Below are 27,832 nucleotides of genomic sequence, written 5' to 3'. Positions count from 1 at the left end.
AACATAGAAGGTAATGGAGCCCTTTATACATTGTCGTGTATCTTTAGAAATAAATAATGGACAAACAGAGTCTTTAAACGCCTCAGATGTAAAGTTATTCGCTGTCAAAGTGACGCCAAAATGAATGGGAGTCAATGGGAATGCTAACGCAAGTGAAGTTCTGCTAAAAGATGGCAGCCCCCATCCGACTTCAACTTCCGGTCGAGTTCCTTGCCCCTTGGTAGAAATTCCCCCCCCACCCCCCCCCCTCCCCCTGTTATAAGCCATTTGAAGCAACAAGTCAAGCGGCTAGATGCATATGGCAGCTGTAAGAATGGTACGCTGACTTTTCACTTGTTGTTCTCCATACGCATGAGAGCTATTAGACCAAAACTGCTGTGCCTTTTATCCATTGTGCTGCTTGTTGGAGCCTGCATTAGATTTAGTGATGATTCAAGCACTGTCTGCACTGGACCCCACAAACAACTGTCAGACGCGCACTGTCCTGGCCGGTAATTACCCTGCACAGCAACCTGCCATTACTTACCCTCTATTTTTGGATTACTGTATAATCTGCTATATGGAAATAAAGGGGCTTAGTTGGCAGATAATATGTCTAAAGCTACAAATTAGTGTCAGTTATGACTGGTTTGGGGGGTTGGGTGTTTGAGGGAGCATTGCGGCTGGATTGTCTGTTGTCATGAAGCATTAAAATATGACAAGACAATGAACTTAAAACCTGGGGGTGAAAAACATTATTATTTTATTTATCTGTAGAACAAATTGTGGTGCTTTAGCTTTCTTTAATACTTTTCTGAGGAATTGTAATTCTTTATTTTTTTAAGGACCTTTTGGCTTTTAAGAACTTCAAAGTCTGTAAAAATGTTACTGACATGAGTTAATTTTGGCTCTGATGGCTTTGCAAATTATAATATAGGCCTATTTACATGTAAGGTGAGTCAGTTCTCTAGTATTGTTCTCTTTCCCTCAGTTTTCATGTTCTTTTTACATTGGCAAGTGATAATGTCTTTTTATTTTGGTGTTACATGTCCACAATGCAATAAGCTGTCCTTTAAGTTTTCCCAGAAACTCCTTTTAAAATCAATATAGTTCACAAAAGCCATTCAATAAAATCTATTATGCAATCAATAAACTCCTGATTGAGCATAAATGAGGTTGAAGGAAGGAGAGGGAGAGAGTTATGTCTAGACTGCATGGGTTTTCAAAGCTGACGTCTTCTGGTCTCCTGCTGATTCTGAGACAGAAGGTAAGTGTCAGGATGTGTAATCAGCATCTTCCTGTTGAGTGCGTCAGCAGCTAAAGGAATGTTTGGTTTTAAGCTATTAATAAATGTTTAACCAACTTGCTACTAAATTCTTTTTTTAGTAAAATTGTCCTAATCAGTTAAATCGGAATCAAAAAATTAAAAAAAAAAAAAAATCAATGCAAACAATAGGTGAGTTTGAACAACTTGTACAAAGTCCTCGTAACTCATATGCTAATCCAGGCTGCAATTATTTGATCAAAAAACAACATAATTATTATGAAACTATATACATTTTGGTCACACTTTATTTTCAGGACAAATTCTCGCTATTAACAAACCATTAAAGGGTTAGTTCACCCAAAAATGAAAATTATATAATTATTGACTTACCCTTGTGTCGTTCCAAACCCGTAAGACCGCCATTCATCTTCGGAACACAGTTTAAGATATTTTAGATTTAGTCCAAGAGCTTTCTGTCCCTCCATTGAAAATCTATGTACGGTCTACTGTCCATGTCCAGAAAGGTAATAAAAACATCACGTCCATGTGACATCAGAGGGTCAGTTAGAACTTAATATTTGTACTGTATGCAACCTGGAAATTCATTTTTTTTCTGGACTCATGGACTTTAAAAAAAAAACTGACTATTGTTGTTAGGCCAGGTTTGTTCTTGAAATAAACTTGAATGGTTTACTGCTGCACATGCTGTCAAATGATCACATTCAGTGAAGGGAAGTCTTTATGTGGCCGCACACATTGTTTAATGTCTGATGAGCTGAAGGAACTCCATTTTAGTCAGTTATAGTTATTTTCATTCTGTTTCAGTCTATCTCTGTTTTCTCAACTATGCCTCGTCCTTTTTCCATCCCCTTGATCTGAAGCATGTAATATATTGTTAGTAATGGGCCATGGTGTCCCTCTTTGCAGAGGGCTATCTCTGATCTGTCCAGTTTGGGGAGTCATGCAGATTTGCTTGCTCTTATTGAACTAATCTCTCAAGAAGTGGTCTACTGCAGTTCACGTATTAGACAATGACAGACTCCATGGTTTCTCAGTTTCAGCTTTCGTTCTCCTAAAAGACCATTTTATAAAGTTCTTGTCTAAAGGATTCTGCTGGCATTTATGCGTTTGTTAAAAAAATGCATCACATCAGAGACTAGACAGTCCCCTCAGCATGACGGTGAGTCAGAACATCGCTTTAATGACCAGAAGTGACCTAGGTTGTCAAGCAAACACCTGTACCTCTTGTAAGAACCTGTAGGCTTCTCATCAATATTGGCATTCTCATCCTATACAAACTCTACTGGACATTTCCAGATCTCAAAAATAAAAAAAACTAAAGAAAAATATGAAAGGATGGATTTTGTTGTTAGACATTCTCAGAGGCAAACTCCGTAGCATGACAAGAGCTTCCAGAACTTTAGGGTCAAATCAGTGATGTCCGATCAATAGAAGGGGACACTGTGCCCTGATGCTGAGCGCTTGAGACATGGACACACTAGCTAGTCCATGGCCACTGGCTCAGAATGTTCCTGTGTCTGCCGACCTGCATACATGCATCCGGAGACCAGGAATGTGGTTCAAGAACAACAGTTATTGTAGAAAACTCCTGAAAATGTCTTGATGTATGTCGTTGTGTATAAGGTGTATAAAAAACATAAATGCATGTGCACAATAAAAAAAGATAGATATGATGCTGATATAATGTATATCTAACTCTTCTGTCAATCTGTCCCGAAATACTCTTGCATCTTTAATTTTATAGCTCTGCTTTGCAAGGCTTCAAGTAAAACAAAAATGAGTTTATTACTTTATTACTTGAATACTTGTGACAGTGTAGTTCTTTGATGGACAGATCGCACGTTTTCATGCCTGAGAAAACATTTACATTCAGGCTTTTGTTTAACAGCATTGCTTTTCATAAATTTTTTCGCTTACAGTTCCACTTGCCATGCAAGGCGCATCAGCAAGAGGTCATACAGGGTGAAGGGTGATCGTAATGGCATGAGGGATCGATGCTGCTGAGTACTGTTAAGTTTTATTGTGCAGAGAGAGACACAGTGCCAACTGCAGTCAAACAGATGTTTTCTGATTTGTGAAATTACTCTCTGAAATTGATTGTCATCACTATAGATTTTAAATGCATTCAAAGTAAAACAAGCAGACAGCTATGCTTAAGACTTTTGACTGAAACAAGTAGGTCTCTTAAATGTGTTGGTTTACAGGCCAACTAACGTTTGAAGTTCATTTGCAGACTTGATCACTTTTAGAGTGATTAAGACATCCGTGAAGGTAAAGTTAGAAAGCGGATTCGTTTGGGTAACAGTTGTGTTAAGTGGGACTGACAGCTCTCTCAATAATTCAGCATGCGAGCATGTAGATCCGCCGGGCGAGCAGAGGGGGTCATGGCACACACAGTCCCTGCTCATGGTGGGCAGGTGGGGTCAGGTCACCTCTGTAGCCTCCCAGGCACGGCCAGATAGGAGGTGTGTATAATTGTGTGTCTGTGCATGGATGTGAGCTGCCCAGCAGGAAGCTAGCAGGTTTTTGTTTTTTTTCCTGCTGACATTCTGCATCATCTTTCACCTGGAGACGCATACGTTCCTCAAGATGAAAGTTTAAAGCTGGGAAACATGCTCATCACTTCATCTTACTCTCAGACTTTGCTTTGCTTGTTAAGCAGCTCCATGTTTCTTCAAACTCTTGGATAGAGCACACAGGCTTATCAGATCTTTGACGCTTGATTGGTGACCCGTAATTGTTTCTCTCATGTGATTGGTTGAGATTGTATTACTGGGTTTCAGGAAAGCTGGATTTAAGAGATTGTTGAGGAAAAGAGTCGGTCAGCTTCAGAAACAACTTGCACAATCTCCATCTCCAACCCGCCTCCTGTTCTTTAGATGCCTTGCACTTCTGAGAGAGAAACTCAAGAAGAGGTGAAAAGTCAACTGCAGGCAGTGCAGAGCAGCAAGTGCTTTTTGAGCCCGATACATTTTTGATGACTAGTGCATCTCAGGCTTTTTAGAAAGAGTGGTGAGTGTCTGATGCTTGATTCAACCTTTTCTCAGCATTTCAGAAAGCTCTCATATCATGTGCAGGCAGCATCAAAGATCAGAGGACGATGTACACTTTTTTTATTTTCATCTAACTGCATTACATTTTTATTTTTTTTTTCATATAGGTTCTCTGGCATCTGGATATCTTCCGGCGAAGTTTCCGGCAGCTCACCACACACAAGTGCATGGAGGACTCATGCATCTTCTGCGCTCTGAAGGTAAAGCACTGAGCCCATCAGGTTTTAACTTTATTCATGATGCATTAAGTTAATGGAGCTGACCGGGATCTCTGCTCCATTATAGCTTTTCTAATTCAGTAGTTTCCTTTTTTTATATGAACGCTAATGTGTTTCTGCCATCTGTACATGCTTTACGATTCTGAAATTTTATCAAATATTAAATGGTTAACTTCATTGTAGAAGTAGAGAGATAATCAGCTTGACCCTTTTTTTTTTTTTTACAGCTGTATTTACATTTTTAGTTTAAAGGCATAGTTCAGCCACAAGTGAAAACTATCATCATTAACTCACCCCCATGTTGTTCCAAACCTTTGACTGACTGACTTCTGTGAAACATAAAAATCGAAATACCTTTTCAGAGGTCACCAAAACGTTTGTAATGTTGTGTCTTATAGCTCCCTTTTCTAAGTCTATAAAAAACAGCACCCAACAACTCCATTACACTACTGTGCATCCAAAAGGATAATAACTTGTTTCATGATTTGTTTGCATTTGTTACTCCGTTTTATGATATATTTATCACTTTTGTGATATATGTGATAGCTATTAATTCTCAGGTGAGGAATAATTAACATTAGTTAGTATAATTACTAGTTTACTTGTCTATTCTAATTTAGTTATTTTGTCCAAAAGCTTAAAGGAAACCAGTTCTGAATATCATTTGTCTGATACAAAACATAAAAATCCATGTTGGATCTCTTCTTTGTCATTTTGTCCAGGAATTGTTCCAGGAATTGTAATGCCATTTTATGTATTTTGCATAATTCATAAAAAAAAAAACTAGCCATTCCGTGTTTAACTAGAGCTGTTAGGCAAGCCGTGTTGCGTGTATGCAGCTCTTGCTGTGTCACTTCTTTTTCCATCCCGTTTCTTTTCAGTCCCTCCCTTACTCTCGTTTTTTTATTAGATTCCTTCTAATGTTCAGGATTGCCGTTGGCATTTTCCATCAAAAGTTCAATAACTCTGGAAATTAGAGATCTCTCTCCTGAGCCCTGTTCCAGCGCAGTAGGGGGCTGCCTGTCTGCTCTCACATACAGGACTGGGACAGTGTCTATCAGCCTGTCCACTCTCTCTCATGGGTCTTGTACTGGCTCTGTATTCAGCTGTCTGTCTTTTTGACTTTATTCCACTATGTTTCACGGTCAGTGACATAAGTGCAGTTTCCAACCTCTCAGAGTTATATAACATAGTTTTCGGCATCCAAAGAAAAGAAGTTAATCCTGTAAAGACTCTTAATTCAGCACAGAAGTCTTTACAGCATGGGAAATCTTAGAAGTTCATATAAACCAAGAGACTCTTAATTATGTTGTTTAAATGTGGCCTAAGAGGGGGCAAAATGCTTTTTAGTAATATAATTCACCTAAAAATTAAAATTCATGCATTTACTCACTGGTGTGTGTCAGCTGAATGAATTATTTCCTTCGTAAAATACTTTCTTTTCAATCTCTTTGCTTGTCCTGCTACTTTTTTTAATACAAAAACATTAAAACTAAAATTTAACATTGTTCATTTTCTCTCGTCACATTTGAAAAGATTTAAAAATCAGATTTGAATATTTTGAATATCAGCTTCCCTTGTGTTCTATACAGTAGGAAAAAATTGACACTTAAGACTGGTTTGTGGTCCAGTGTCACATATTCGTACCTTTTAGAGTAGAAATTTGTGCTGTTATGGTACTACTATGAACCTTTTAGGGGTAAATAAGGTTCTGCTCCAGTCAGGGCTCCAGACTAACTTTTTTCACTAGGAGCACAGTGGCCCCCAACTGAAAATTTTAGGGGCACAACCAGAAAATTTAGGGGCGCACACCGTAAATCAACATGCTAACCAAATCTACTAATTTCCACTGTATTACTAATAAATACTTTAATAATAGATGCAGAAATTACAATGTGCTGTTTCAAATTCAGTGTCACATTTTATTCTGCACTTTTGAAGATGCAACAACAAGGTAAACTTGTACAGTACAAGACAGTACAAATAGTAAACAAAATTCCATACACTCAGAATAAAAAATGTGCATAGTAAAAAAGTTTGTGTGCATGCTGTATCGTTGTTGTATGTTTCGTTAAGTTTTAAGCCATTCTTCCTTTGAAGGTCGAGCTGGCTTTTGTATTTGGTGAAAGGTAGTTCTAATGCTTATAGTACCTCAGTATCTGAATTCTTACAGCCAGTCTTCTCGAAAATGGTGAGTGTGGATCAGGGCCGGCCCTGACCAATTTGCTGCCCTAGGCATGATTTTACCTGGCGCCCCATGTGTATGTATGTATGTACATGTGTGTATATATATATATATATATATATATATATATATATATATATATACACACACATACACACACTACAGCAGAACTGTTTCCAACACTCATAATAAATCATCATATTAGAATGATTTCTAAAGGATCATGTGATAGACTGGATGTCACATGTGACACTGAAGAATGGAGTAATGATGCTGAAAATTCAGCTTTGCATCACAGAAATAAATGATAATTTAAAGTATAATAAATTGAAAACAAATTATTTTAAATTGTAATAATATATCACAATATTACATTTTTTTCTGTATTTTTGATCAAATAAATGCAGGCTTGATGAGCAGAAGAAACTTCTTTCAAAAACTTAAAAAAATAGTAATGTTTCAAAACTTTTGGCCTGTACTGTATCCCCCCAAAACTGCACAACTGTAGAGTAAAACATTATTTAAAAAAAAGTGATAATAAAAAATGCATCTTAAAACTGACAAGATTGTACAAAATCACAGTCTGGGGACTCAGAACTCAGAACAACTGCTAACATTAAGTTTAAGGTAAAAATAACTGCCATGAAATTATAGTATCTTACTCCTATTCAATAAATTGTTCTTTCACTACATCTCTTTACCTCTGTCTTTATCCTCTTCTCTTCTTTTTGGCAGTGTATCTATCGCAGACTATGATCATTTATAATGTGTCATGTAAATTCGGCCTTGCGTCACAATCAGGAAACTTTCACCGTGTCTAGAACGGGCGCGAGCCGCCAGGCCCGTTTCTACGAGCTGTGTGTTAACAAAAACAGTGCTGTCTACATTGGATGTGGCGTCGGGCACGCTACACAACAAATTACCAACAACTAATCGTGCGCGCGCTCTGTTTCTGACGCACTTCAAGCACTCGATGGGTGGGGGAAGATTGAAGAGCCAGACTTTTTTTTTTTTTTTGCTTTATTTGGAAGTGTTTCGAATTATTGGTTTTTAAATAGTATCCTATTATAAAAAAATATAGGTCAAAAAAAAAAAAAAAGTTCACTCATTCTGGCGCCCCTATGGATGAGTGGCGCCCTTAGCATTTGCCTATGCCGTGGGCCGGCCCTGGTGCGGACTTTTTTTCGCCACACCAACCTCTGACTCTGAATCATCATCTGACGGTGACACTGTAGACTCTGGCACTGGTACACTAGCCGCAGGTCGGAAGAACGAATCAATAGTTCGCTTGCTCATAGCTCAGACGCACGCACATATCAGGTTGTGATGATATTTGTCTCTGTTTCCTTCCCACAGATGTTTACGCGCGCTCAATTATCTCTAGGCCCCTCCCCCTCCACACATTTTAGCCACTTGCAGTGGCCATTCCCTATTCTTCTCACACGCATTTGCCGCCTCACAGACTAATGAGACGCGAGCACACACTCGCGTCTCATTAGTATGTGTGCAAGTGTGTGTGCAAGTGTGTGTCCGTGCGTGCGTGCGTGCGTGTGCAAATCTACTGGTCGCACATGTGCGACTGGATGTAAAATTCAGTCGCACACTCTCAAAATTTGGTCGCAAAATGCGACCATTTGGTCGCAGTCTGGAGCCCTGGCTCCAGTGACAAACTGTGTGTAAAGGTACACTTTTTGAAGAAGTTGTGTGCTGAGGTGTTGTTAATGTTTTCTTTAACATTAATCGAGAGCTGTGGTTGTTTTTCAGAGCATATTTGTACAGTTCCAGTTCAGCAGTGAGAAGGTGCTGCCTTCTGATGCTCTTCGCTGTGCTCTGGCCAAAACCTTCCAGGATGAGCAGAGATTCCAACTCGGCATTATGGACGACGCAGCCGAGTGCTTTGTAAGGGCTCTTGACTCTCTACCATTGCCCTTTAGCTTTCCTCCCCTGTAGAGTGTTGCTTTCCCTTCTACTCTCCTCCATGTCCTTGTTTGTTCCATACTCTTTATTATGCTTTCACATGCCAAATTAGACTCTGTGCTCCAGATGTAGATTTTCTTAAGGAGGACATTGTGCAGTCTGGCAGATTTTTTGCGAACATTGTTAGCCTCAGCTATGTCTTGAGTCCACCAGTGCAAGTAAAAGGAACATATCCTCTTGGCCCTGTATTTCTATCTGTCCTTTCCTGTCATTTTTGGTTGCATGTCAGCTTTCTTGTCAATTTTTAACTCTTTTCTCATGACAGGATACTTGAGGCAAACCTTCTTGTTTAAACCTTTGCTGTAATCTTTTGTAATCATGCATGCATCTCCTATTTTGTGAAGTGGTTAACTTCCTCCTAATGGCTCATTTTAAAGGCCATAGCATCATAACATATAAGATAAAGAATGGCTCCCTGCCTCTGCCTCTCTTGACTGCTGGTTTGGTAACATCATACAATGTGCTGACCAGTAAAAACTGCAACCACAAACTGCAAATGTACATTTTTTGCCCCCTTAACCACTATTGTTGTCAGGCCATTATGCAAGACTGGAGACACTGGTAAAGGCCAGTTGCTTAGCAAATTTCAACATTTCCCTACAGAACACAAACCTCCCCCAACCAAACATCCTCTGTAATATCCTTCAGCTAAAAGGGCTGAGCACGCTGTTATTCACAGATTCAGTAAACACCCATTGGATAGTGAGAATCAATTAACATGAGACATGCAGGACAGACGCATGCCGTTTCTTTTAAGTGGGATTTGGATTCAAGCACAATGATTGGTAATAATAAAGCAATATGTCTCTCTCACAGGAGAATATCCTCATGAGGATCCACTTTCACATCTCTGATGAGACTAAGGAGGACATCTGTACGGCCAAACACTGCATCCCTCACCAGAAGTTTGCCATGACACTCTTTGAGCAGGTGAAGCCCCTTTATTAACAAGTAGAAATCTTTTTGAAGGCAATATGAATCCCATTCACTATCCATTTAACTTGTATAATAGAACATAATTCTGAATGACACATACTTGTTGGTAGAAAATTTAAAACCGTAAAATAAACATCAGGATTTGATTGGATCATGGTCGGTCTACATTGCACATGTCAGTAAATGCATCTTTTATATTTTTGTTGATCATTTCTCTTTTATAATAGCATGCATTGATGTATTATGCACAATTTATTTAATTTGTTTGCTTACTTAAATACCTCTTTGTAAGTGACATGCATCAATTGTCATTTAATTCATTTGTGTTGTGTCAGGTCTGGAAACCCTAATAGACCTAGTTTTTAATATAAAATGTTTGCCACTCGCTCCAGTTGAAAGGAAAAGATTATTTAATAGATAATATTTTTTGTTCTCATTTAGTGTGTGTGCAGCAACTGTGGAGCCTCTTCAGACCCCCTGCCCTTCATTCAGATGGTCCACTACATCTCCACCACCTCTCTGTGGTGAGCAAAATCATTCCTGCAGCACATACACTTGCACAAAAATGAGTGATGCTAAAGAATGAGGTCATTTTGAAAGCTGAGACCAAAAAGAGCCACACTGTGCACGGCACAGAAAACATCATGTCCTATACTCTTCACCAGCTGAGCAAATGAGCTCTCTGCCACATCAAACACAGTGAAATCAATTAGAACAGAGATCACATGGCAACAGCCAGCTTAAATATTACTCTAGGTCTTCTGGACAGCAGTTCCACTGCTTTTAATCATGAATGGTGAGTGGCCAGATACAAAGCAGAGCCTCACATTAGAGAAGATCCCCTTGAACCTCTCCAGTCAAACATTGTCAGCATCTGCTTTTAGAGCTGTGCATTTGCAGACACAGTCTGGATTACTGCATTCAGCCTGCCAGGGCAGCAGATACTTAACATTTGTGAACAAACAGTCATAAGCACAATAACGATGAAGGACTGCATGAATATTTCAGCATGCAGCTCTGTGATAAAGGAGGATTTTTATGGTAATAGGTGACATTGCAGTGGACGGCTGCTTTCGTCTGCACAAGGACATTGACTCCCTTGTCGTCCCACTACAAATATTACAATCAATGGATTAATGGATTAATACAATAATTTATTATGATTATTTCACCATGTCATTTATCTCTGTGCTAAAACTTAGTGATCTCCAGGGCTGGGTTTTGACACAAATTAGGCCTATTATTATTTTTTTAATCCAGCATGCGTGAGGTGCCAGACATAAAAAAATAAATAAATAAAAAAACTTCCTAAAAGTAAGATATAATCTGCAAAATGTACACAAATACACCTAAACACTTCTTGTCAAAAATTCCATTTCAGTTTGTAAATTTAGTAATTATAGGCTGTTTATTAATCAGAGCCAATACATACAAACACTTCACCTATAAAAATGGATATGAGAGCTTCAGTGTATTGCTTGTGCTATCTTAATGTGTGACATGTGTTGGTTATGCTACAGTAACCAGGCAGTGCGGATGCTGGAATGCCGGGAGAAGGCCACCCCAGACATGTTTGGAGAGCTGCTGAGGAACGCCAGCACTGTGGGAGACCTGCGCAACTGTCCGGTTAGCATTACCAAACGCCACCACACACTCAGCTCCATCAAATCAAGTGCTGAATAGGCAAAATGAAGCCGGCTTGTCTGGGTGTTGAATAGGATTGTGGCCATTAAGTAATCGCTGAGTCAAAACAGGATGCCATCAAGTCTCGTGGCCCTGAGGAGGTTCAACTACTTATGCAGAACACACATTTGTTTTCATGTCAGATCAGGATTTCCTTGGATAAGGGATGACTGCTTATCACAATTAAAAAAAATAATTTACTTAATCAGTATATTTGTCTTGTTTTTCAACAAAATATCTAAACATCCTTGAAACAATATGTATTTATATTATATATAACATAAGACACACTACAGTCAGTAGAATTGTTTTTAATGAAATAAATACTTTCTTTAAAGGTTTATAGTGTTATAAAAGATTTTGGTTTCAAATAAATGCTGGTATTTTGAACTTTTTGTTTATCAAAGTATCCTGAAAAAAAGTATCATGGTTTCCACAAAAATATGAAACCGCACAACTGTTTTCAGAATTGAAAGGATCATGTGACACTGAAGACTGGAGTAATGGCTGCTGAAAATTTAGCTTTGACATCACAGGAGTAAATTACATTTTAAAATACACAATTGTAATAATATTTTTCAGATTACTGTTTATACTTTATTTTGATCAAATACATGCAGCATTAGTAAGAGACGTCTGATATTCAAAGGAAAAACTATTTTTTTTCTACCTATTGGCAAGTATTTATTTCTTTTTAAGCTCAAACCAAACTAAATTTTGACTTCTCTGCTGTTCATTCAAGACATTCACGTAGTAATGAATCATTACATTATTAGATGATGATATGCTTGATCTGTCTGTTCACTAGTATTAATGGAAGTTAACATGTTTTGAGATTTGACACTACAGCAAGATTTTCTGTATCTATTGAACACATTTGTAAGTTGAAGAACAATGTGTGTCGATCTGAAATGGATTTGTTACCCTGAACCTCAGACATGCTTCAAATGCAATATAAACACAGAATATGGTTGTTCATCTGTGATTTATGATCTGTGTCAGGTTGACTGTGTAAGTTTGGCCAGGGGGATTGGGAATTTATGGTAATAGCTAATGTAAATGTATATATGTGTGTTTGTTTAAGCTCCAGTATGAAAAAAAGCCCCTTTTTTCCCTCTCCATTTTTCTTATCTACAGGGGAACTGTGGAGAGAAGCTCCGCATTCGACGTGTCCTGATGAACTCCCCAGAGATCATCACCATTGGCCTGGTGTGGGACTCGGACCACTCTGACCTGGCAGAAGATGTCATCCATAGCCTGGGCACTGTCCTTCGGCTCGGAGATGTAAGACATACTCCTAGCCATAAGTTTAAATATCCCACAAATTATACTCCATTCTGCTGACATAAATCAGTTGATAGATGAACAAACCCACAGCTGAAAACAGATGCTTTAGAATGTTATGGATGGTGATAAATGGAGTCTGATAAAACTGCTGGCACTTCGTTTCCGGTCCAAAATTCCTCCTTTTTTGTCTGAGACCTCATCTTGTCTGAAAGTATGGCATCGCACTGGATCACTGTCAGGACCTTCACAAATGAATAACAGCAAAAGTCACCATTGGAGTTGTTGTAGAAGAATAGGACAGGTGGCGCACATGGATCTGTGATAAAACAGCAGTGCTGCAACTCTGAGATCACTGTGATGCACATAGGATTTACAGGCAGAATTTGTCAAACGTGTTGCATCAATGACAATGACTCACACACAAAAGAAACTGTCTGCCACTGATTTCACAAAGGGTGTCCTAAGTGTTTCGCATTTCACAAAGGAATGAGTTCATGTTTCAGTGAAAAAAGCAAAAAGTTTTGAAAGGCCCAAACGAATGATTACTATAAACTAAAATACGTCTAGAGATCAAGAGTGGTGTGTGTGTATTTATGAGTAATTAGTGACCTCTCCTCCTTCGTTTCACCCATAGCTGTTCTACAGAGTGACAGAGGACAAGGCCAAACAGGCGGAGCTCTACCTGGTGGGCGTGGTCTGTTACTATGGCAAACACTACTCTACTTTCTTCTTCCAAACCAAAATCCGCAAGTGGATTTACTTCGATGATGCTCATGTGAAAGAGGTAATCATCTGGGCTTTGTGTAACCAGTGAATGTGAAAAAACGCAGGCCTTAGTTGGCCGGTTTGCCAGGGTTGTTCGTTAGGGCTTTATTTATACATGTCCTGATCTAATGTTCCTTGCTTGCTCTGTCCACGGGGAGCTTGTGTAGAATCATTAACTGGGATAGGCCAATGTGTTGTCTCATTATTTAGCAGTGTCCCACAGGCTCCCAGCATGTGGTGGGTGGGTGGGTGAATGAATGTATGTTTGTTTTCTCCGTTAGTGCTTGCGTGCTGTTTTACATAATTCAGCAGTTTGTTGAATCACCTATTAGGTGTCTGTGTTAGTCTGTGTGTGCAGGTATGTGTGAGGGTCTATAGAAAATGAAGATCCTCAAATGTGCGTGTGACAAACGTGTGAGGTCTGTTCTAGCATGTCATAATACGTTTGAGATTACCTGTTCAGTGTATTTGATGCACACTTTTGTGATAATCAATCATTCATTTATCATTTACTTTTTTTCTGCCATCAGACTATCTGAGACATCTTTGTTATAACTTGTTGCATCTTGTTTCGGATTTGACTGACAGACTGCCATTCTGACACCGCAAACTTCATGCTTTCTGACCTTATTTCCACTTTATGTTGCAATTATTCCGCTAATTGTACATATAAAATACAAGAAGTTTGTATCAGTAGTCCCATATTCATCACTGTGACCACACAGTCTGGTTACAATGTCTACAATTGTAACCTGTTTACATCTGCCAATGTCTTTATACAATATGTGCAGATATATACATTGAGAGAGGCAGTGTGAGTGCCGCATACACCCGAAGCGTGCGTGCTAAAGCTTGTCAAACAGCACCTGATTATTGAACTAAGTTAGCTTTTGTGCTAATACTGTCAAAACGCACAAGGTTTACATGTAGACTCGGTTATGTCTAAAATGAAAGTAAACAGTTGAGAGAAAAACGTATATGTGTCTGTATATTATATGCCTGCATGTCTTATAAAGGGACAGCAGGCCTATTAAACATGCAGCCTACTGTCATTACAGGGATAGATCACCCTAAAATTACTGTCATTACAGAGATGGAGCACCCTAAAATTTAAATTGTCATTATTTACTCACCGTCACGTTGTCCCAAACCTATATTAATTTATTTCTTGTGCTAAGCAAAAAATGTGGGTAACTAAAAAATTCAAAACATTGTTTTATAATGTACAGTATAACAAATGGATATTAATTTGGAAAATTTCTGAAGAATACATTTAACGTTTACATTATTAGTATTTTAAAGATTAATTTTCAGATGACCCCAAGGATAATCTGAATATAAAAATAGATCAAATGAAAATGTTCAATTAAATTCTCATCAGCTGATACTAATCAATGTACTGATATTACCAATATATTGTGCATCCCTAATTTTTACAGTGATACGTTAACTGTATAATTCCTAAAACTAATGAAACTACTTGTAAGAACATAATCCCCCAGTTTCACAGACAAGGCTTAAATGTAGTACCAGACTAAAATGTAAATCTGAGCTGTTTCAACTGCAAGAAGCTTGCACTGACTGATATTAAACCATGTCAGTGCCCTTTTTGTCTTAAGATGCACACCAGTAATGCTTTGTTCTAAGGCATGTTTATAAAAAAATACTTAAATGTCCTAATTGAACTATGGCCTAATCCTGCTCTAGGCTAAATCCTGTCTATGAAACTGGGCCAATGTGTATTATGTCACTCAGAGTTGGTGTGTCATTCCCTTAGTTCTGAACTTGCAGAATTGTATCTTTGTAATAGCAGTGCAGGACTGTGGATCGTAGACAGTTGCAAACAAAGCAGCTTTTTCTGTGGGGTCTGGCAAACCTATGCTGACCTGCTCGTGAGCTGTGCAGAGCTCTTTCAATAGCCCTCTGAAAACAAGGATATCCCACTATTGTTTACAACCACAGCTGGTCAGTGGTAGGGTGTGGCCTACAGAGAGTAAGCGCCATGATAGTCCACCGCAACCAAACGCATACACTCTCCCGCTCACATATTCACGTTTTCGTGCATGCTTGTCTGTTACTGCGGCTCGCTCGGACATCCTGTCTGGATATGGAGGGAGTGTAGAGAGAGTCGTCCATTCGGGAAGTTGGAGTCAGGGTAAGATTGGTCTGAAAATAATGGAAACATGTCAGGCTTGAGTTTCAGTTTCTGTCTTTATCCAGAATATTTCAAACAGGTCTTTGCTTTTGTTTAGTTTTTCACTAGGCGAGAGTAATTTGGTTGAGCTTTTTAGGGACTGATTTTTAAAAATCTGTCAAATGTATTATTTATGTATTATTTAAACTACTTTAAAACTATACTCTATGTCTCGCTCATATTTTCTCTCTTTCACAGATTGGGCCCAAGTGGAAGGATGTGGTGTCCCGCTGTATAAAGGGGCATTACCAGCCGCTGTTGCTGCTCTATGCTGACCCCCGGGGGAAGCCAGTGTCAGTTCAGGATTTGGCTTCACGCCTAGACTTGCATCACTACACTAAAGCATACTATGACAGTGAGGATTCAGGTACTTTCACACCAGCATAAGGCCAGTTTACTGGGCCAGTATGTTTCTTTGCATTTCTTTGGTGCACCTTCAGGAGGAAGTTCTAAGCACTGAAGCAAATGTTAATTCAAACAAAATGAGTAATATTTCAGCACTAATTATGAAAATTCTAGACAATTCTTTTTTAGACAGATTAGTGGAGTTTGCAGTTAGATTAGTGCAGCTGTAATAACCATATATTTCATTTGGTGATATGATGTCGGTATACCAATCTACCTGAACTACAAAAGCCTGCTTGTTACTGTAAAATATACTGAAAAGCACTGTGATAATATTGGAGGTAGTAGAGTTCATTGTAAGTGACCTGTCCATAAAACATGGACAATATTTGTTTAAATGGGGCACAGGATTATACCCACAAATACACTAAAATGATGCAATATATATTGGCATGAAATGCAACATAAATCATCCTAATAGACATCATGTAGTAAAAATATAAAAAAAACAAAAGTGTTCAAATATGTCATCTCATATGATTTGTCATGCATGGATTTATGGGAGTGCCTTTTTACTGTTTTTCTCCATAAATGATATAGTAATTTATCATTTTAACTTGCTAAATGTTACTTATAACCAATTACTGTACAATTAAATGTAGTGCAATGTTAAACCATTTGTTGTTTTTCATTGTATATGGTAAGGTAATTTACAGTTATCCAATTAAAAATGACGACAAATATTAAATTAAACATTTTTACAAACATCACAAACTATTACTTTGCAGAAGAGTTAAGTGTGTTAAGTGCCATGGACATCATATTCTGATACTTGTTTGAGGAGCAGTGTGCTGTTAATTTTCTAAGCTTTTGGACTTACAGTTTTACTGCTTGACAGAGAATAAAACGGCAGAAAATAAGGGTGGACCTAAGCTATATCAAAACTTTGGGATGGGCTTCTTTGACCTGAGTAAACATCCACCCAGAACACCTAGATGTGCCGTCACCTCTCAGAACTCTTTCTGCTAGTCACATTTTTATAGCAGTATGGGTTCTCCAGTTTGTAGCGTCAGTGATCAGCATCACATCTTCTGTTTGGTTTGTCAGGCCGCGAACCATCGATTTCCAGCGACACACGGACAGACTCCTCCACCGACAGCTACAGCTATAAGTATTCACACTCCCACCACGAGTCTATGGCCTCCCACTTCTCCTCTGACTCCCAGGGAACCGTCATCTGTAACCCAGACAACGACTCTGCCTCCCACAGCAGCCTGGAAAACACAGGTACATCAGTATATACATTCACCCTAGAATCAAACAGTTTAGACACCATATTAGGTATTTTGGCATTGAGTTGATCCATACAGTAGTTCATTTAATGTTTTCTGCCTTATGCCCTGCTTAGGGCTGCACAATTAATAGTTGATCTAGTTTAGTGTTATTACTCATATTGCAAAGGCTGTGATATAATTACAGTGCTTGAGTGTTTCAGAGTAAAGCATGGCACTGTGTTCATTTACACATGAGCAGCTCATGATCCAGTGTTTTCAGTGTCTCGGAGTGCCTAGGTTTCACTGTAAATGTACAGCACCTGTCCTATTCTTCTACAACAACTCAAACAGTGACTTTTGTTGTTATTCATTTGTGAAGGTCCTGACAGCGATCCAGTGCGACACCGTACTTTCAGACAAGATGGGGTCTCAGACAAAAAAGGAGGAATTTTGGACCGGAAACGAAGTGCCAGCAGGCCTCGAAAATTCGAGGCCCGGGGTGATTCAAGGAGTCGTTGTGCTAAGACAGATGAGGTGTTGTCTGCCGGCTACCACAGTGAAGGTATGCAGTTAAACAATATAATGCTGTCACCACACCACAAACATTGCTTGGTTAATAATCTGTAACTGTGTCAGCTGATTGATGCTGACAGATCATTAGTGGATCGAGTAGCATGTTGGACAATAAATGTGAGCTGCATTAGTCATCGCTGTTGCTTGTTCTGGCTGTGTTGAGTAATATTAGCTTAGGTTAAAATAACATTCCTCCTTCCTCCTTTTTTTTTTTTTTTTTTCTAATGATTTCCTCTCCCTCTCTTTTACAGGCGAGACTTTAAAAGAGCAGCAAGTTCCTCGTTCCCTACCTAAACCTAGCTCCAGTCGGCTTCGAGACTTTAAGGAGACTATGAGCAACATTATCCATAATCGGCCACTTTCTGCATCATCTTCGGGCTCTCTTGGCCCACCCGACTCCACTATTAAGACCCGAGACTGGGAAGCTGACAGCACCAGCAGCGAGTCCAAGTCAAGCTCCTCTGGAGGGCGGTACCATCCACCCTGGAAGCCTCGCCGAGAGGCCCTCAACATCGACAGCATCTTTAGCAGGGAACGTCGCAAGCAGGCTGGGTATAGTCCACTAGGAGCTCTCTTGTCTGAAGACTCAGGGCCTCAGGGAGACTTGGCATCCTCAGCGGGGCAGACCATCTTTCGAGACCTACCGGGACCCCTGAGACGAGGATCAGGGCAGCCCCCACGGCTTATCCAGAGGATGGAGAGTGGCTATGAGAGCAGTGAGAGGAACAGCAACAGCCCCGTCAGTCTGGACATACCCGTTAGTGAGGGCACCAGTAATGGCACGCACAGGTATGATGCAAAAAAATCTTGTCAGAACTGATAAGGATCTTTGTTAGCTCCTTATTCATCTCTCTTTTTGTTTTCCAGCTTACAAGAGGGAGGAAAGAAAAAGCCTCCTCCTGGTGTCAGCCCATCATTGAATACTGTCACCAAATCCAAGAGCAGCAGTGCCCTACTACAGGATGTCAAAGCATCACTCAAGGGCAGCAGTCACATGAGTTTAGGTGTGTTCAGTATGAATGTGTGTGTTTATAGTCGTCATACAGCTAACATGTAGGCAGTTTCACCTGTTGTTTACCTTACTATATGAATCATTCTTTCTAAATGTTTAAACTAGGTGTCACATGGCCTTCTTGCTGTTTCTACATGAACTATAAGACTATAATAAGCAAGCAGTATTGAGCAGAATCAGCTGCAAAATACATCCTGTTCCTTTCTGTGAAATGTTATCTCTGTATATCTGTTATGTAAACTGAGGAACATGAGTCTGCCCTGGAGAACTATCAATTGCTATACCTGTTTGTGCTTCTCCATGTGACCAGAATAGATCCTTTAGCTCACCGCCTACTGTTTGTTATATATGTAGAATTGTGCGCATGTTAAAACTATGTGCCGCTGATATCATATTCCAAGGCTTAATGCACACATACAATATTTTGACAATGCATCCATTTGTTTCCTGTGTATTTTCTTAGGACTATGTTTACATTAATAGCAGAGATTAACGTAGGAACCAGAGTTATGAAGTGACAGTGTTTATTTATTATTGAGTGGTACCTTTGGTCAGATTGGGTGTAGTTGAGACAGAGACAGTCTCAACCATGGAAACGATTCAGAATTAAGAAGAGAATCAGATATAATGGTTTTTATGTAAGCAGTCTGAGTTTAGTATTAATTATATGATGTATTGTTTATTTCTACATGACTTTAATTTATATTTCAGATTTAGTAGTTTAACTTGGACTTATTTCAATTAGTTGCCGAGGCAAAAAAATATATATACATAAATCATTGAATATTTTCATATTGAAATTACCCAAGAATATTAATAGATTTTAAGTTAACACTAACAATACTAAATTTCAATCAGATGGCACTTGAAAGTTGAATGCCAAAACAGTTTTTGCTGCTTACACTCACTCAAAAATAACTCGTGTATATACTGTATGTACAAGGTGTCAGTAAAAAAATAAAATAGAAAACATTGACACTGTAAATGCAACAATGGATTGTCCCAGACTGTTTCCTTAATATTCTCATGTTTCTGTTTGTGTGTAGCAGGTGAAGGCCGCAGTGAACTGGATGAGCTACAGGAGGAAGTAGCTCGTCGGGCCAAGGAACAAGAGTTACAGAGGCGAAAGGAAAAGGAAAAGGAAGCGGCCATGGGCTTCAATCCCAGACCCAGCAAGTTCATGGATCTGGATGAGCTCCAGAACCAAGGTGAGGCATCAGCATCAGGGAGTGGTTCTGTCTTCGAATGCGTTTCCTTGGGTTTCTGCTGTGGCTTATTCTTTGGAGCTTGGGACTGCGTGTGCATGCGTGCGTGTGTTTGTGTGTGTGTGTGTGTGTGTGTGTGTGAAATGCAGGTGTGCTGGTTTCCATGCTGAATAGCACTGTGCTATGATGTTTGTTACCTGCAGGGAAAGGGGAAGGCTTTGAGAGGTGTGTGTTGGAGGCAGAGTCTCTGTTAGACCAGTCTCTGAGGTTGGAACAGGCAGGAGAGGTGGCCACTGCTCTGTCTGTGGTTAACGAAGCTATGTGTAAGTAATCCTGCCCTTAGCCTGCTGCCGCCATCACTACTGCCATGTGTTTGTGTGTCTGTACATCTCTGTTTGTGTTTCGGTTTCCATATAGAAACTGTCACTAATGCTATGTGTCATACACCAAATGCATTTTAACTATATATTACTTTCAGACAATAGTAGGGTCATGGTTTGAGTCTGCTTATACAGGGGCCAACATGCCTTGGTTTTCTTAATATTCTGGAGTTTGGCTGTGAGGTCCTAATGGTACAAACATAGCAGCAGCGGCCATAAAGAAGTACAATCTGGGCCCAGCACTATGGCAACCTTAATGAATTCCCAGCGTGTAGTGTATGATGTACACTATAAGTTATATTTAAGTATTTTAAATATTGCCAATGCTAGTCATGTGTGACCGTGTTGCAGTCTGCATCAGCTGATCACCTTGTCCCTTGGCTAAGAAACAAAAATTGTTGACCTTAGTTTCAGTTCCAAATCTTAATTAACTTCATCCCCTGCAAGCCTGTTTAGTCTGCCTCCACTTATATTAATAAAAAAAATTATTTTTGAGAACCTAAGAAAGAATTGCACTTCTGAACATTCTTACCGAACTATTTAGAATTTATCTTAATAAACTTCTTTACTTCTCTCATAAAAAGATTTTTGTGAATCCAGCCCTGGGCTAGAGCTATCAGTTTTTATAAATGTCAATAAAATGCTCTCTGTGTCCTTCTGACTGTGACTGATGTGGAAAGCGTTTAATTACAATGTCATTTTACGTCTGTCTGTCTTTTGTGTGTCATACTCTGAGGTTTGTCATTTATGTGGTGACCATATGCACGGACACACACACACACACACACACACACACACACAAACTCTCACATCTTCCATGGCCTGGCCCCTGTGTGTTACCTACACCTCCCTCCCTCACCAGCCTCACGGTTTCCAGAGCCTCTGTAGGGCCGGGTAGATTGCAGCTCATCTGATGGGGAAAGAATTCTTGTTCTGTAATTATTTACAATTAACTTTCCCCCGATGCGGTGTTAGGCTCGTATAATTTCCTTTTTTTTTTTTTTTTTTTTTTTCAGTGGCTGAACTACAATTCATTTTGATTTAAGTCAGTTTCATTATAATTTAATAATTTTGTGCTTGAGAGAACTTAACATTTGTGTAAAGGATTTTACTAGGTTACCCATCTTCCCTATGTGTGTGACCCTTCCCTCGAGACCCTTTCCATTTCAGTTCTTTGTAATGTGTGTTTGCATGTGTCCCCATGACTCGGCTCTTTATTTTCTGCATCTGTTTCATTTTTCTTTTGCCTTTTTTTTTTTTTTATTTGCGTTGTAGCTAAACTCAGGCATACCTTGCATGAGAACAGCGCTAACTCTCAGGGCAGGATGCAAAAGTGCATGAGGAGAGCACGAAGTCTGCAGCAGCGCATGCAGCAGCAGGAACTGCAGCAGAAGCAACAGGAGGAAGAGAAGGAACAGAAACAGCCCCACAGGTACCTGCTGCTGGCTGCAGTTGAGTATATGTGTGTGTCTGTGCTCTAGGAGCCCTGCACACAGGAAGAGGAAACGTGCATTGTGCCTTAAAATAATAATCATCAATTCTGATTTAAGGATTGAAAGCTAGGTTAGTGTAAGAGACCATATTGGAACGAGCTGCTCAGTTGATGTCATGTTAGAGAGGCTGAAACAAATCTGTATACTATAAGATACTGACCCCGGTAGGTTCACTTCATTTATTATCAGAAACTCATTGTTATTTTTCATGTTCTGTGTTTAGTGAAAAGTCTGTCCCGGTCCAAATACTTCTGACGAATGTTAAAGAAGAGGATGAGAAGTGCGTTTCGGAAGATGCATTAAGACCACCATCACCTCTCCACATGAAACCTCAGTCTATAAATAAACCGATTTCTGAAGCCCCCGGCCCTCCGGTCTCCTACCATACCGACACACTTTCCAATCAGCATGGTAACTCAGGAGACAACTCCAGTCCTCTTGCTATGACTGATAATGGGCCGCAGTCAAACACGTTGGGTCCCAGAGACACTGTAAACATCACAAACTCTCTTGTACAAACTTCTAGTATACGCAGTTCTGCCACTGTGCCTGTGATTGCAGTGAATGGCTGCGAGGCTCCTTTCAAATCATCAGTTCCGCTTAATACGCCCTCTAGCCCATCTCATTTCAGTGCCCGTCAGACACCTTCCATCTCTGAACACTCCAACTCTGGGGAAGGACCGCAAAACCCACCTCGTCCTCGGTCTCTCCATGGCCTAACGCACGCACCCCACAGCAACACTTCTGATGCCTGTCAAAAATCTCTCCCGGCACCCTCACGTAATTGGTCCTGTCACAGTCTGGGCCGTCCTACAGTGATGGAGTCCCCCCCGTTCTCTCCATCAGACCTCCGCTCCCCCTCATCCCCCTTTCCTCCATCCCTATCTTCACCAGCTCTGGATCAGCATCCAGCTGGCCCTATGCCTGTGGAGCGATGGGCGGAGAATGTCAATCGATACTACAGCTCCCAGAATTATGCACAGTCAGGACGTGGCTCACCCTGTGAGGAGCTGTCAGACTTGGACTCACTTTATCAGGCCAGCTTGAAGGCTCCCAGCATGCCCCGAGCCCCACGGGGACCCAGTCCCCAGCTTGCCAACAGATCCGGTAATTTTGAACAAGACCCCACCTAGTTCCCATATATCTCTTTATACATTGTTTTTATTTATTTTTTATTCATTTAATTTTTTGTCTGTTTGTGTCCTGTGGAAAATAACAACAGTAATATTCAGTTATTTAAAAGTATTCATTATAATTGTAATAATTAAAATATAAATGTTTGGTAGTGTATATATTTTTTATAATGAACAGTAAGTTGTCCTGTCTGGAAACTGGTTGTATAAATGTAGTGTTCTCCCAGGTCCTGCTGCTTCTCGAAAGCACAGCGCTGGATTCTCTGCCACTTTTGGCCGTTCCAAGACCCCCACAGCAGAGATCGAGAGGACTGCCTACAGGACGCCAGCATACAGCACTAAACCACTTCAGAAGGTGAGTTGGCACACCAGTATTACCTCGCTAGAATTTATAGCAGTGATACTCAAATCTAGCTCGCGAGATCCACTTTCCTGCAGAGTTTAGCTCCAATCCTGGTCAAGTTCACCATACTGATTAGCGTGCTCAGGTGTGTTTGATTCGGGTTAGAGCTAAACTCTGCAGGAAAGTTGATCTCACAAGCCAGACTTGAGTATCCCTGATTTATAGTATTGATACGTTTAAGATCTGAGTGTTATTGTTATTGCACAAAGTGAAGAACTTTTTTACTGTTATTAATGATGTGAAATGCTTATGCACTGTGTTGTTCTGTGTGTGTGTGTGTGTGTGTGTGTGTGTGTGCAGCCTGTGTCTGCTGTGGCCTGTGATGCGCCACTGGGTGGGGATGAATCGTACAGTGTTGAGAACTTGCGACGAATTTCTCGGAGTCTCAGTGGGACTGTCGTCGGAGGACGGACTGATGTTCCCCCATCTCGCAGCTTTGTGGGTGTCTTACAATTTAAAGTCACTTGGTCAAACACTCAAACCTCATATTATGCTCTCAAAATACATAACCACCATTTAATTTGCTGCAAAATTAGCTTTCAATGACTTTTCTCAGTTTTATGAACTGATACATCATGGGTTTAGGCAGTGTGGTCTAAAATGTTTGTGGCAAATACTGCCACCTGGTGTGACTAAAGAGAACATAAAGAAACATTAGTGCATAGTTGTTCTAAGGTGGGGTCACTTCAGCTGCAAAACTGTTTAGAGTTTTATAATATTTATTTAGTTTTATTTTAGTTTTTTTTTTTTTAAATCAGCCAGTCATCTCACAGACCTCTTAGAATCCTTCATGGCGCACCGGTAGTTGTAGGGTGGCCATTCGTACCATTTTCACAGGACACGTCCTGGCCAGGATTTCTAGATTGCCTAAAATATCCAGGTTTTGGCTTTGGTTTCCTGTTTACATACTTAATGACGGTAATGATCATTTGACCAATAACCTGCAGACTTTGTACGTTAATCGACCAATCGTGGTGCGTGAGAAGGTGGGATCTACAGAGAACGATTCAAAAGCACAAGAAGCCATTGGACTGTGCAGCGCAAACAGACAAAACATGGATATTTTAGGCAATATAGAAATCCTGGCCAGGATGTGTCCTGCAAAAATGGCACAAATGGCCACCCTAGGTAGTTGGCAGAAACAAAAAAGTTTTGCATGTTGTGTATGTCCATTGTGCATCTGTTCTGTTACTACCTTTTTTGTCATTTATGTCCTTGTCATGGTGCTTATGTTAACTCGTATTATTTTCATGCTGCTTCTTCTGTCATCCTGTTTTATTTATTTTATTTATTTTTCATAAAGGACCCTCATGTCTCCAGGATCTCGAAGCATATGAATGTGCAAATCCCCACACATCGCTCCAACACCTCCCCGCATGTTTTACCCCCTCCTTCCCACAATCCTACTGTGTTCCCTCATGGACTGCAGCCCCAAAACCCTCACCCAAGCCACCGCCACCACCCTGCCCCTCCATCCCACCTCCACCAGCAGACACTGAGGCCCTCTCATGGACAAACAGGTAACCATCTCACCCCACTCACACTTTCAGTCTCCATGTAGGACACCGATTCTTTTTGTCTATGTCTGCAAGAGGCTGCCATCTTTGTCATCTCTGTGAGCGTTTTATCATTTGTGATTTGTTAATTGCTCTAAACTGCATCAAGATTTAGTTTGATTTCAATTGATCATGCAGCTCTACACTGAATGCATTATTGCTATAAGCAATTCAAATCTTCTTTGCTCCTCTCTGCAGGAGATTGCCAAAAGGCCAACAAGTTTCTGGCTGTGCTTGACAGGGGTGAAGCGTTCTCCCGTGAAAACTACCACAAAGTTGCACTGAGCTACGGCACCCTTCCACGAGCCCCCCGTAGGTCAGTTTCATCTGGGCCTCCTGTGCACCAAATGAGGCCCCCAGCGGGCCCGGGGCCCCGGAACTACCCAGACGCAGTCTACGCCACTCTGTCCCACCCTCACCGCACGACAGCATCAAATAGGACAATGGATGGTTTTTACAGACAGCCCCACCAGAAATCTGCTTCAGCCACCCCGATCCCGCATCACTCCAGCCATCATAACCCACACCTAGAGCTACCGTCCCAACCCCTCCGCCTCGATGTGCCCCCCGAGAGGGACTGGAGGGCTGCTAGGGACTCTCATTCCTTCCCCAGGACAGAACCACGTGGTGGGACATCCCGTGGCCCTCCTGTTTATATCTGTGGGTTGTGCAAGCAGAACCCAGCTGAGCCTACTAGAAGCTACTGCCAGACCTGCAGAGCTCATGTGAACCACTACAGGAAGACCAGCTGAGTCATACAGGAAATGCATCCTTCAACGCACTCATTCTCGGTTTTGGAAGTAAACGTGAGAGCCCATGCCAATTCTGTGAAGCTCTTCACACGGCAAAAAGCAGGAAGTTCTTGTTAGCTGCTTTGGCTAAAGAATCATAAGACAATGTTTGACTCATACAGTATGTGAATGTGGAGTGCTCATGTTTTAAAACCATATTTTAACACGGCTGCTTCATTTAAACGCTAAAAGGAGGATGTCCGCTCTCTGTGCTTTTACCTACAGTAAATGTTCCCACTGCTAATTCAGTTCTGTAGAGTTAAGTTCACTTTAATTGGCCACCTTCTCAGCAAAAAAGCTGTGAAGAACAGAGCACTTTGCTACATGGGACACTGCATCTTCTCTGATGCAAACGCAAAACGCCAAGACTGACAAACTTTGCCTGCTGGCATACAGTGTCTGCTCCGTATATGCACAAAATACGCTTTAGTTTCCTACTAGCATTCCAAGCTAACATTAGTTAGTTCTGTGATTGTAATTGAACTATGTTAACTCCAGTTTAGTGCACTTCAGAAGTGTTAAGTTAGAAGCTTCTCTGTTGTAACTTCTCCCATTTTTATGGGAAAACAATGTTTAAGTGTAACTACATCATTTAGGGGGAAGTAATAAGAGGTACATCAGATTCCTCTAGTGTACTAACAGTCAACTTTCAACAACCTCAATGGCATTTGTGTCGGTATTTTTGTGGACAGTATTGTTCTGCCTGATAGTAGCACCTACACCTGTTGTGATCTTTTTTTATATATATATATATATTTTGTAGTAGCAGCAGTTTAACTTTTTGATTCATACCGTATATCTTACATTAACTGTTAAGTGCAAAACTTTTTCAGGCTGTTATAAGACTAAAGAGATCGTAAACAGAAGGACAGAACATTCTGCAGTGCCTTGGTTTGCAAAAGGCAACGTAACTGGGTGCCAGTGACCATTTTATAGATTTCCAGTCATATAATAATGCTTATTATAGTAGTGCTAAATTCAAGAATTGCAATTCTCAACTGAGATCATTTCAGTTTTTCCCCCACTGGAGGATAAGTGATTTTTATATTTATTGTATTTAATTTCTTAGATTCTGTTGAGGAGGATCTTGTGGCTGGAGATGGTTAACTGTTGAGTGTCTGTCAGCTATTAGCAGAGTTTAACAATGTGCCATTTCATGGAAATGAAAGTGTTACCTGCTCATCCAAGTGAACACGAGTAGTTTATATTGAAACAAAGGCCAAACATTTGTTTAATTTTAGAGCATGTCAAATACCTCAACCATTCACATGCTCTCTTGTTTTTATTTCACCAGAACAGTTTAGCATGTACTGTGGTTTGTTAATCAGGACCTAACGGTGAATCAGAGTGCCTCTGCATTAAATTCCCATTGAATTATCTGAAGCTTTTTTTTTTTTTCCTTGGTTTGGCCAGTCTGCAGTGTAGCACTGCCCTGGTGTGATTACTGACAGAACAGGGATCTGTGATTGATTCACCCTTCCTTCCTTTTTTCTGCGTTAAAATACGAACAGATATGGCAAAGAAGCAAGGCTGTATATATAAGTGTGTACAGATATTCAGTCTTCGACCTTAAGAACAGACCGATTCGGATTTGTTGTAAATGCCGTGCTAGAAATGAAACTTGTATTTTTGCAATAAAGTTATATTGAGCTCCAGTCAGGAGCAGAACGTGCTACCTTTTTCTGGCTGTCTTTTTTCTTTTCTTTTCTCTTTTCTTTTAAGTCTCTGTCTTTCTGTGTTTGTCCATCCTATCTATCTGTTTGTCCATCTACCGTATTTTCCGGACTATAAGTCACACTTTTTTTCATAGTTTGGCTGGTCCTGCAACTTATAGACAGGTGCAACTTATTTATCAAAATAATTTGACATGAATCGAGAGAAATGAACCAAGAGAAAACATTACCGTCTCCAGCCGTGAGAGGGCGCTCTGTGCTGCTCAGTGCTCCTGTAGTCTACACTGAAGACATAGAGCGCCCTCCCGCGGCTGTAGACGGTAATGTTTTCTCTTGGTGCTTGGTTCTAAATAAATGCGACTTATAGTCCACTTATAGTACTTATATATGTTTTTTTCCTCATCATGACGTATTTTTGGACTGATGCAA

General features: G+C 40.2%; 1 protein-coding gene across 8 annotated transcripts in view; it reads left to right on the top strand.

Annotated features, from left to right (window-relative positions):
- The window catches only part of LOC128026268 (inactive ubiquitin carboxyl-terminal hydrolase 54), a 53,484-nt gene extending 26,081 nt beyond the window's left edge, over positions 1 to 27,403 (top strand). For 3 of the 8 annotated variants that reach the window (XM_052613176.1, XM_052613177.1, XM_052613174.1), the window contains exons 3-22: positions 4,428 to 4,520; positions 8,488 to 8,622; positions 9,517 to 9,630; positions 10,078 to 10,160; positions 11,157 to 11,262; positions 12,457 to 12,603; positions 13,241 to 13,390; positions 15,764 to 15,932; positions 17,018 to 17,197; positions 17,564 to 17,746; positions 18,009 to 18,546; positions 18,625 to 18,761; positions 19,816 to 19,977; positions 20,178 to 20,297; positions 21,630 to 21,786; positions 22,071 to 22,954; positions 23,208 to 23,335; positions 23,684 to 23,821; positions 24,687 to 24,903; positions 25,138 to 27,403. In XM_052613176.1, coding sequence (XP_052469136.1) covers positions 4,428 to 4,520; positions 8,488 to 8,622; positions 9,517 to 9,630; positions 10,078 to 10,160; positions 11,157 to 11,262; positions 12,457 to 12,603; positions 13,241 to 13,390; positions 15,764 to 15,932; positions 17,018 to 17,197; positions 17,564 to 17,746; positions 18,009 to 18,546; positions 18,625 to 18,761; positions 19,816 to 19,977; positions 20,178 to 20,297; positions 21,630 to 21,786; positions 22,071 to 22,954; positions 23,208 to 23,335; positions 23,684 to 23,821; positions 24,687 to 24,903; positions 25,138 to 25,691 — 4,395 coding nt within the window. In that variant the 3' untranslated portion in view covers positions 25,692 to 27,403. Of the gene's footprint in view, positions 1 to 4,427; positions 4,521 to 8,487; positions 8,623 to 9,516; positions 9,631 to 10,077; positions 10,161 to 11,156; positions 11,263 to 12,456; positions 12,604 to 13,240; positions 13,391 to 15,763; positions 15,933 to 17,017; positions 17,198 to 17,563; positions 17,747 to 18,008; positions 18,547 to 18,624; positions 18,762 to 19,815; positions 19,978 to 20,177; positions 20,298 to 21,629; positions 21,787 to 22,070; positions 22,955 to 23,207; positions 23,336 to 23,683; positions 23,822 to 24,686; positions 24,904 to 25,137 lie in introns of those variants that run through there. The other 5 variants (XM_052613178.1, XM_052613180.1, XM_052613179.1 and 2 more) reach the window with 5 other exon arrangements.
- The last annotated feature ends 429 nt before the right edge of the window (positions 27,404 to 27,832 follow it).

The sequence above is a fragment of the Carassius gibelio genome, chromosome A13 (genome assembly GCF_023724105.1).
Source record: "Carassius gibelio isolate Cgi1373 ecotype wild population from Czech Republic chromosome A13, carGib1.2-hapl.c, whole genome shotgun sequence".
Taxonomy (NCBI): Eukaryota; Metazoa; Chordata; class Actinopteri; order Cypriniformes; family Cyprinidae; genus Carassius; species Carassius gibelio.
Note: the sequence above shows the minus strand (reverse complement) of the source record. Positions and strands in the feature narration are given on the sequence as shown.